At 35.8% G+C, this 11,377-nt stretch overlaps 1 protein-coding gene across 4 annotated transcripts; it reads left to right on the top strand.

Annotated features, from left to right (window-relative positions):
- Positions 1-4,939: 4,939 nt before the first annotated feature.
- Positions 4,940-9,805, top strand: LOC149185271 (uncharacterized). Of its 4 annotated transcripts, none has more exons than XM_089419075.1 (7): positions 4,940-5,072; positions 5,207-5,628; positions 5,730-5,925; positions 6,767-7,132; positions 8,911-9,163; positions 9,293-9,377; positions 9,480-9,805. In XM_089419075.1, exons 2-7 carry the CDS (start codon positions 5,251-5,253, stop codon positions 9,666-9,668), a joined length of 1,467 nt encoding a protein of 488 aa, XP_089275201.1. In that variant the 5' UTR covers positions 4,940-5,072; positions 5,207-5,250; the 3' UTR covers positions 9,669-9,805. The 4 variants fall into 4 exon arrangements, with proteins under 4 accessions (XP_089275201.1, XP_089275200.1, XP_089275197.1 ...); XM_089419074.1 differs by having other exon boundaries at positions 8,905-9,163; positions 9,296-9,377; XM_089419071.1 differs by having other exon boundaries at positions 8,905-9,163.
- The last annotated feature ends 1,572 nt before the right edge of the window (positions 9,806-11,377 follow it).

Here is an 11,377-nt window from a genome sequence, read left to right as displayed (position 1 = left end):
TTCATGCTTCGGAACCGAGCAATCGAGAAAGTTAAGGTGCAATGGGAGCACTTTGGGTCTGATGAAGCTACATGGGAGATGGAGGATCAGATGCGAGCTATTTTTCCTTCATTGTTTTCCGGTTGAGGCAAAGAAATTTTGGTATGGTGTTTTGATATATGTCTTTGGTATGTGTTTTGGTACATGTTTTCGTGATGTTTGGTATATGTACATATGTATATGGACGTAAATACCGCCATGAGCTATGTTATAAAGCTCCAATAAGTGGTATGGGTGTCATGTTACTATGATATTATACTTGTTATGTTTTCATGTTGGTTTGTTTCTCAACAGGTTGATCATTATAAATACTACATCGATCTAAGTTATAAAGCTCCATCGACATTATATTTTGCTTACAACAATTTTGTGGTTATAGGTGTTGTTGAACACTGAGGATTGTGTTCCCCCAAGGGGGAGAGTTCTGTAACAACCCTGGTGAAAATTCCATGTAATAAAAGTTAATAAAGCCAAAATAATATCCATGACTGATGGGACACTTATTCCAAGTTGAATGTTGGGTAAGACATCCTAGTTTGGGTATTCATTTGGTTTATTATGGCCAAGGAAATTGGAAAAGGCAATGGCTAAGGCTTTGGATAGGCAAAATGGCATTTTGACACATTTATTTATGGAAATAATGGAAATTAGGAGAAAAGGGAGGTGAAAGGTCACAGGTTGCATGTGAGGAGGAAATTGAAGGAAAATACTGGAAAATGAAGAAAATAGAGGCCTAATTCATAAAAAAGCTTTTGAGGATCATTTGGTAATCTTTTGTCAGTTCAGTTTTGGAGCTCTCTCATTATTCTCTCTCTCTCACACTCTTGGATACTTATATTTTTCTTGGAGCACCCTTGGAGAGTGTGGCATACTTGGATTTTGGAACAAGAAGGCAAAGGAAGAGTAGGAAAGCGCAAGAGAACATTGGGATCAGTAGCTATAACGGATTTGGCTTGCAACTTTCGAGTTGCATGTATGTTTTCCTCACTAGTTTTGGCATGCATGGCATATGCATGTGGATTATTGTTCATGATCTATCACTGGCATGGAGGATTTCCTAGATTGACAATGGATTGCCTAGCCTTGCCATTTACTGGATAACCATGGAGATTGTGGGTTTATTTCCTTGTTTTGTTTTGGTTGGTTTTCATGTTTCCTTTAGCTTGGGTTGAGTTATTAGTTCGTGGAAGCCCTGGTTGGACAAACGCTCTGGAAACCCTGTAACAACTTGGATTGAGTTACTAGTATTGGAAGACTTGGTTGGAAAAATGCTCTAGAAGCCCTTGGTGGGTTGAGTTACTAGTCCTGGAAGCCCTAGTTGGACAAACACTTTGGAAGCTGATGATAGTTGTGGGTTGAGTTACTAGTCCTAGAAGCCTTGGTTGGAACAAATGCTCTAGAGCTCTAGAAGGCTTGGATAGAGACCAATTTGAGGATGGTTTTGTGATGTCCGACCGTGAGGTGGAATCATTATTTGATGGGTTGAGGTGGTTGACCTCTAGAAGCCCTGGATGGTTTTGGATTGATGTGTTTTATGAGATCCCACATTCATGCTTGGAATATGGCACAGGGGTGAATGGATAAAGAGAGATTTGGCTCATCCATTCTACGATCATGTGGAACGTGGAAGCCCCAACCCCGGTTTGGATTTTGCATCATCAATATGGGGTTATTTCTCCTTGTATTTCTATGAGTATTATACAGGTTCATATGTGGATTATATGGCTATGATTTCCTTGGTATTTCTCTTGCTATTATGCTGATTATGTATATGTTTTATGACAATGGCTATGTATGGCTCTCATCATGTTGTTACTTGTAAATGAATGAGAAATGTATCTATGACCTAATAGATGAAATGTCAGCTAATGTGTTGAGGCATCAATGCTTCTTAGCTATTCTCAGCTAAGTATGAGATCCCTATGCTTAGATATGTTATTTACACCTATAGATTACATATTCGTGATATGTCTGACGAAATTCCTGTCATGGCTAGTAGGGGTCCAGTCAAGGGCTTGTTCAATTATTTGCATTTACCTCAATATTTCATAGTTATCTTTCTGTTCTGAAGGTGATAATAAATTCTGGGCAGTGGCTTGGGCTCTGGGCTTGAAAAAGTGGCTCAAATCCCCCAGGCGCTGACACAACATTGAGCAAAATAGTCCCTGGACACTAGCATGCCTTGTCATGAGAGAGTCCAGAGCCTCCTGGACGTTGTCAAGCCCATAACATGGGAGCGTCCAGAGATCAAGAGGTCTAAAACCTCAGTGGGACCCAAGGGTTGGTTACCAAAAGTGTTGGGATGGTTCTCAGGGGTCCTGTAGCTGATGTGGAAGGTCTGTATGATGTGTTTCCATCGATTCCATTTCCTTAAGGTCACCTAGGAGGTTGAATCCAATCATAGTAGCCTCTCGTCACATGTTTACCCCGATTGGCCGGTTACTTGGGTAGATGTGGGAGGAGGGCGTTACAGGTTTGTATTCGCCTGTCTCTTTACCATATCCCAAGTCGCCTTGAGGAGCCCTGGTTGAGTGTCCCTAGACTTTGGGGCCAGGTCCAAAAAATTTTCAACGACTATTGTTAGGTAGCCCACCTTTATAATTACTGTCATTTGTATTCATGCCTTGATAAATTTATAGATTTATCTATTTCGCGAGGGTTTTAGGACTTTAAGCTTGTTTCTTGTCATGAACCCAAGGTCCTATCACCCTGGTCTAAGGTCTATCACACTAAGGGTTCTAAGTTAAATAGTCATATGGCTCATTCTGCCTCTGTCAAAGGTCCTCAGGCTAGTCGTGACCGTGGACGCGACAGGAAACCAGGGCCAAGCCGAGAAGATAGTCAATCCCACCCTCGCTAAGCGAGAAGTATAGGCCACAAAACAACCTCTCGTCTTATCCGAGATGCAACTCAGGCATTTAATGTTGGTAATTCACCTCAGGTCTGACATCTAATTTCGGGTTGGGAAGCTGTGTTGAATCAATAGGCAGTAGACACATACATTAATTTGGGTGACTAGCAATATCTGGTGCCCAACGCTGGTCATTCCCGAGGCAGGTCTTCTCAATACAAGCATACAATTTATCTTTACTAGTTAATGAAAAACATAGTAGCCAAAGCTTTGGCTAATCCTTCTGTGGATTCCTCCAAGACTAATCATGGACTTTCGAAAAATCCATAAGGAATTTCAGCTGATTCAATTTCAGCTTCAACAACAAAATGGGCATCTCAGTTGCATTGAAAGACATATCCCAAGCCTCCCACAGACTGAACTTCCTGGGTCGAGTGCAAAAGTTCCAACTCCAGTGGATTCTTCAAATGACTAGTAACATGTTTGGATTAGTTTTTGGTTCTTAATTTTCATATGAAGAAGTTACAAACTCTGTTTTCAGTTTTTAGTTATTTAGAGTATAGAAAGTTTAAAGATACTTAGACCTATATAGCACTGCTTGATAGTCTTAATTTTTTTTGTTTTTGGATGCATATAAGGTAGTTAAGTGGCCAACAAATCTGGTTTCCTTCTGGGCAAGTTGAGGCCACCTATCCGCTTGCTTTCTGGTTGTAACTTGTCCCTTCTTTGAAGAGAATGAATGAAAAATTCATGCCAAACTTACAAAAAAAAAAAATTTATTTTATTTAAAAAATAAAAATAATTCACTCCCTATAATTTAATTACATATATAATTCAATTACATAATTAAAAATTTAATGGATACTTTATAAGTCAATCCCAAATTTAATTAAAGTTATGTGCGAGATAATATTACTATAATGAAGTTTCCCAGGAAATATGGATTCAATCAAGGTGGTTTTGGATAAATACACATTTATATTCTTCAAATTTGCACCTAAAAAATGTATATGAATCCAATTTTTAAAAGATTTAATGAAGTTTCCCATGCAATATGGATTCAATCAAAGTGGTTTTGGATAAATACACATTTATATTCTTAAATTTTGCATCTAAAAAATGTATATGAATAAATAATAAATGTATATATGAATTATATTTTAAAAAAATTTAATAGTATAAATGATGCTTTTGAAAATATATATGAGGTAAGCTGCTCAAAATTAAGGCCAAGTTTCGATTATAATAAAGTCAAATGAGACTTTTTTTGTAGGGAGGCTTGGAATTGGACATACTAATCAAAAGAGTTAGGGTTGTAGACAACCTCTTTGCAAAGAATTTCTTCAATAAAAAAGATAATTATAATAGAGTTTAATGTTTAAACTTAAATATATAAAATATTTAAAAATAATATAAATAATTTAAATTAAAATCTGATATATAGAATATTCAAAATAAATTATTATAATAAATTTATTTTTATCCATTAAAATTAAAATTATTAAATTAATATTTGAATATATTTGTAAAAAAATAATAATTTTTTCCCAATATTAATATTAAATTTTATTAACAAAATAGCTATATTAATATAATATAAATATATAAATATTTATAAACTTTTTCATAATTGAATTTTTTATCATAACTCAGTTGTTAAACAAGGAGCGATGACAACCATTTTTAGATGCTATTCGGGAATGCGGATTTACTCATCACCATTATTCAAGGAAAACCACTTCACTTGAAGTAATCCTCTACCAGATGCCTCTTAAGCTAGGGTTTACTCATCACCATTATTCAAGGAAAACCGCTTCACTTGAAGTAATCCTCTACCAGATGCCTCTTAAGCCAAAAGCCTGTTTCCTTATTACATTCAAGAAAAACTATCTCTTACCCAAACAAAAACAATTTTAAAACATACTCCAAGTCCAAACCTACTCTCATCACTAATTTATTAACATCTATTAAATTAAATTATAATTTATTTATTTAAAAAATATTAACACCATAATATTTTCCTTCAAAAATGAAGATCTTCAGAAATGAGAATTCTCTGCAAATGAAAATATACACTAAAACAGCTGCAATACTTTCACGAATTCGACTAATTTACCCATCTTGACACCCTTCATATTCATTCAACAATCTTGCTAGCATCAAGATTCAGTCAGATTACGCGGTACGTTATTCCTTTTCAAAATTGAAGTAAAATCTTGAACAGTCCTGTTGGGTCGATAACCATAGAATTTCATGCTTTCTGCCCACAGCTCTGGCTATAATCTGACATTGTATTGCATTCCAATATTGTTGCAGTGCACTGAGAATTTCATATTCCTCAAACCCACAAAGGAATTTCAATGTTGCAGCTTAGGCAGCAATGTGGGTCTCCCCCCTGTTCTCCTTCTTCAACGCCGGGGAGAACATGGCAGACGAGGCCGCCACTGTACCAACGCCGCAAATGGGGAAATGCTCACGATATCTCAGTTGACCCCTGCAGGCGATCCCTCGATCATCTGATCACCATTCTTCCAATCAGACACGACCAGACCAAAAGCGAGTCGGATTTAAGCCTCAAGAATTGGGCGTTAAATGCCCCCCCTACGCCTTCCCCAACCTGCAGCCCTTTCGACGCACCCTGTTCTACACCTTACCCTCCCCCAACTCATTTCTTTAGTCGATCACTTCGTTCTCAGTATTCGGATCAATTTGCAGGTTCCAGGACGACTGTTCATGAGGTGAATCTTTAATTCTTTTTAATTCTATACTCTTCTTTTTAACTCCACAAATTCTTTAATGTAATGCCCTGAAAACCCTAATGGGCAGTCCATGTTTTCAGAAATCCCTCTTCCAGCAAAACCCTGGCAGTCCACGTTTTCAGAAATCCCTCCTCCAGCAAAACCCGGAAGGATATTACAGGACAATGAGTCAATACATGACAGCAAGGAGCTCTTCTCCATCACTGTCATGGTCTGGTTATAAAGCATTGTTGGATCTAAAAGAAAGCAAGCCCGCCTCTCCAAGGACAGAAGCTGGTACACATTTCTTTAACATTTAGACATAATGTGCTTATGGATTTCAAGAAGGATTGCTCCATGGAGTAAAAACTCCAAGTGCAAACTTCAATTTTCTTTTTTGTTCTTCCAAACGCTAACGTAGTAATAACAAGAGGAATAAAAACCAGAGGTGCCATCTTCGTACATATTTCTTTAACATTTAGACATGATGTGCTTATGGATTTCAAGAAGGATTGCTCCATGGAGTAAAAACTCCAAGTGCAAACTTCAATTTTCATTTTTGTTCTTCCAAACCTTAACGTAGTAATACCAAGAGGAATAAAAACCAGAGGTGCCATCCTCGATTATTTGAATTCCTCTCAGCTCTTGCAGACTACACCCATTTCTTGGAGTCCCTGAGCTGTTAATCCAGGTAGCATTCTTTTGGGATCATTTGGACACCGTTCAGAATCATTCTGAACAATATAAACAGTTACTTGCAACAAATATTCTTATCTTGATTAAGAATTCTGAAATATACCAAAATTTTATGGATTCTGAAATATATTGAAATTTTTATGGACAAGAGGGAAATTAATTATTTGACTTAATTTTTGTTACTCAATTTTTCAAAAGATTCCTGAATGTGGCATCAATATATGTTATCACATGCTGAAAATTTTATGAATTTTGGATATGAGAGAAATCAATTGGGTCAATTTTTCAAAAATATTCCTGAATCTGCAATCAAATTCAATATATGTTAACAGCGGTGTGTTTCATATATATCCTTTTTCATTTCTCTGTGCTTACAAAAATATATTCTGTTTATATTTTTCCATCACTGTATTCACTAATCGAGAGACCTTGGTTTCTGCAGCTGATGAAGTTAAAGAATTACATTGTTCTAAGCTACGGAACCGCCATGGGTTCTCTGTGAGACGAGCAAACTTTTCTAGGAAGAGCTTGTCCGAGTATTCTTTCCCAACAGTTCAGTCGACTGAAAGCGAGCAAGAAGCCTCCAGCGTTACAATATCAGAGGAGGTGGTGCAATCAGACCCAGAAATCGAATCGAATTGTATTCGAGATGCTATTGCTAATGGCAGCTGCCACGAAAAGATCGTAATACAACCCAAAATTTCGTTTCAGGGATTTAAACCATTTACCGCGATGCAGAGCATAAATCTGCCCGAGATCAGAGAGGTTGGAAGCTCCAGCAAGAGCAAGGAAACCGTCGAATCATCAGGTATGGAGGGAAATTTTGAATTACTCAAAAAAAAAATCCCCGAAATTCTAGGCAAATTTTAAAAGTTTCAAAATCCCAGTAGGTAAGTTTTCATAGTTTGAATTTATATTGCGAAACAATTATTAATATAAGAACATTTTTATTGTAGATTTGGGAATATTTGGGAATTTAAATTTGATAGTCAAGAAGGGTCGATTGTTTGTTCTTAAATTTAAATTCTGCTCTTCAAATAAGTTCAAGGTTAAAATAATGGATAAGTTGAAGGCTAAAATAATTGTGTAGAGTGTTAATGGTGATGGTTGAAATTTTTGATATATGAATGAATGAAAGAAATTTTAATGTCCACGAGATTAGTTATAGTTTATGGGATCATTAACTTTCCTGCTTTTTGTCTTTTGCATTTCAATCTTTTTATTATTTAAATTAATGATGAGCTAACTCAACCTTTTAATAGTCCTCTCATTGAAAAGACAATGCTAAGGAACAGATGTTAACATACTATTGTAACTGTCTCTGATGTTTTTGAAGCATCACATTTCAAAATGAAATGTTTTTCCGATTCCACTGCCCCAAAAGTGCAAAAAATACACACCCACTCTTCCCAAGCTTCTTTAGGTCTTTTCCACTGACTTGTTTTGCACAGTAATTGACGCGAGGTAGTCCTTAATTGAGCAATAAGAATCTTTGTTCTCCATGGAATGCTAGCTCCAATGTACTCTTTTTGTTGGAGATCAAACATGGGGTTGAATTCTTGAACATAGTACTTCTTCTTTCTACCCAATTCTTTTCCCCATATATACATACGAAACTTTTCCATAATATAACTCTTCAAATCCTTGCTATTTGTGGGACATGCATTGATGTAAATATTCTATTTTTGTATCCATTTGTTGTTTTGTGTCATCCATGATTTCTTTCTTTCACTCATTCCTTCATTGAAGATAACTTTAAGCCATCTACCTTCTTCCATTTGCTCAATTCTCTGAAGATAGGTTATGAGACGTGCCATAGCAGTTGCTTCTATGAAAGTTGCCCCTATTTCACTCAGCGTTATCTCATAAAAAACCAAACTTTTTATTTTAAACTTGCTCATGATCAAGTGTTTTTTGATTTTCTCAATTTGCTTCCATTTTGAGACAGGGATGCTGCTAGCCCACAACTCACACCCATATAATATCACTGGGCAAACTAGGAGCCCAAAAAACAATTTAATTGTTTTCCAATCCCATAACTTTGTCTCTCTGCATCTGTTTTGAAGAGCATATAATGCTTTCCACACTCCTAACTTGTATTCATTTATCTCTTCAAGAATGTTGCCTTCAAAGAAGAATGTATGCTGGCTCTGCTTCGTTTTATTTGAGAAAATCTTTATTTTGGTCTTGCTGGAATTGACTTGCATCCCCAATGCTTTACAAAAATGCTCAGGGCATATAGGTGCATTTGCAATCCCTGGGCCGATTTAACAATCAATACAAGGTCATCAGTTTATAAAAGAAGCTTTATCACAAACTTCCCCAACTGAATAGAAGATAAAGAACAGCCTTGCTTGATTCCGATGTCACTTCTAAAACTTTCTGAAATGCTCACTGTTGAATTGGTTAATTTGATCCTGTAATAATATTTATTTTGAATTGGTTAATGATTTTGGACCAAAAGAATTTAAAACATTAGTCAAATGGCATATAATAGCCTTTGAAATTTTCAGGGGGATACTGTTTCTTGCATTGAATTTATAGTGGATTTGCTTTCCTCAAAATGGCCTGTATCGATAGTTGCAGGCAGTGGATCAACTACTTCAGAGTGGGACGAGTCCAGATCGAATGTTGAAGCGGGAAGTAGGATCGTAACTGTAGGCATGTGTGAGAGAGGTTCACGTTCGTCTTCCATGAAAAGGTATGAGATTGGTTCTCGTTCGTCTTCCATGAAAAGGTATCTGCACAACTCGAGAAAGTTAATGGCAATGGAGACCAGAAGCAAGAGAGACGAAATAGAGGCCTGGAAAGAGGCTAAAACTGCTAAAGTGTTGAATAGGTGAACACCCTCTGCTCTTATTTGAGGTTTAAGCTATAATGTAACATCACTCTTCATGTTTTTTTTTTTTTCTAATGGGGATTTCATAGCAGACACTGTTCATGTTTTTTTTTGATGGAGATTCCGTAGCAGACTGAAGAGAGAAGAGTCGCTTATTGTGGCATGGGAGAGTGAACAAAAAGCTAAAGCAGATATCCATATGACAAAAGTTGAGGTACAATTTCATTTTTATGTTGATCTGATGCTTGTGAATTGTATCAGGATTTTGATGGGCAGATGAATTTTGGTGCGCTGATGAATATATGGGATCTTGCAGAGGAAACTGGAGGAGAAGAGAGCGAAGGAATTGGAGAAAACGCAGAACAAAATTGCCCGAGCCCACAGAAAGGCAGAGCAAAGAAAGGCAGCTGAGAGGGCAAAGATTAATGCCAAAATAGACCAGATGACGGCCATTGTAGACAAGATACAATCCACAGGAAAACTCCCCTGGAAATGTTTCTTCTGACAATGTATATATATCTGCGCTCGTTCTTTCAGATTCAACCAGAGAGATAAACGACACTGAAAAGATACCGTACTTTAATATGTTTGTATACATTGTATTTTATTTGGTATTAAAACGCTGAATTTAATTTGATTTTACATTTGAAATTCATTTCATTTCTAATTTCCAAAAATATTCTATAAAAAGATTATATAAAATTTACTTAAAAACAACACTCAATCTGACATTTAATAACTACATATCAATTTAAGAATTAAACTTGCATCATGCATCATGCATCTTGCATTGAATATTTAATAAAATATTAGGTTAAGTAGATCTATGTTCTCTCAGTTAGTTCTTGGGATAATTTATTTAGCGAGAGATTTGTAGAGTATTTATTACATTTATTGTAAGGTTCTTGAGATAATTTATTTAGCGAAGGGTTTATGGAATGTTTGTTGAGGGATTTGTAGAGTATTTATTACATTTATTGTGAGGTTCTTGAGATAATCTATTTAGTGAAGGGTTTACGGAATGTTTATTGCATTTATTGCGAAGCTTCACACGAAAAAAAAATCAAATACATCAACCAGATGAAAAATTAATTTGTCCCATTAATTATTTTGAACTTAGTAAATGATAAAACATTTTTTTTCCATTGTATCTAAAATTTATTAGATATTGAATCAATGCCACCCATCCATTTGAAAATATATAAATTCAAAGCCCGACCAAGGGGGTGATTAAATCAACGCATTATGACGAAACCATAGTAGATATTTTCAAATTTTATCTGAACTTTTCACCTGGCTCAAAACAATGTCTAAATCCCTATAAATAATTAAATTTTGAAAAATTAAGGAAATAATTATAAAATTTATTTGTTCCCAGATTTACTATCCCAGCTTCTAGCCTATTTGATGCGTGATTTGAAAATTAGAGAATACTGTACACAGGCAAATTGCAAGAGGAATTATAGACATTGGCAAGCAGGATCAGTCTCTATCATAAAAAGAGCTGATGTTGAAATATGGGAGAATTACGTGGGAAACTTAAGAAATTGTTCTAATCAACTAAGAGATGCGGAAGATTGAAATAATAGAGTTTCTAAATCTTATAAGAATTATGAACTAAGAATAGAATACAAAGCACTTGCAATTGAGGGTAATGGCAATTCATAGATGTTGTAGTGAAAACATTTATGGAAATTTAAATGAGCAAAGAAATCCAAAATATTCATATCGAGGGTAATGGCAATTCACAAATGTTGTAATGGTAATGAAAATATTTATGGAAATTTAAATGTTTAATAAAATCCAAAATATTTATATGATTTGATGCAGCAAAGCGCATCTTTCCCACCTTGATTTTCGGTCTCTGGGTTATGGGCCTATTGTATGGTTAATTTTTATTGTGAGACGCTTTCATTGGGGTGGCCCATGGTTTCTTTCACAAAATCCTTCACAATATCGCAGCTCACACAATCATGTGACTCCTCTCGCATGCAATATGCTTAAACACAGTCAGAATGAAACGATTGTTTGACTTGTATGACCAGAATTCAAATAAAATTTAATCCTCTTTGATAACATATTGGGTCACAACAGGTCCGTTAACCCACGCACATGTTCATGTGCGATTATCGTCCGATCAATCAACCAACGAATGGTATCTCGTTGTATAAAACCTTATCACATCCATTTCTAACATTAACTTGCGTGCACTTT

Source organism: Pinus tabuliformis, chromosome 3_2 (assembly GCF_031772625.1).
Source record: "Pinus tabuliformis cultivar Carrire ecotype Pingquan chromosome 3_2, CPIR1, whole genome shotgun sequence".
NCBI lineage: Eukaryota > Viridiplantae > Streptophyta > Pinopsida > Pinales > Pinaceae > Pinus > Pinus tabuliformis.
Note: the sequence above shows the minus strand (reverse complement) of the source record. Positions and strands in the feature narration are given on the sequence as shown.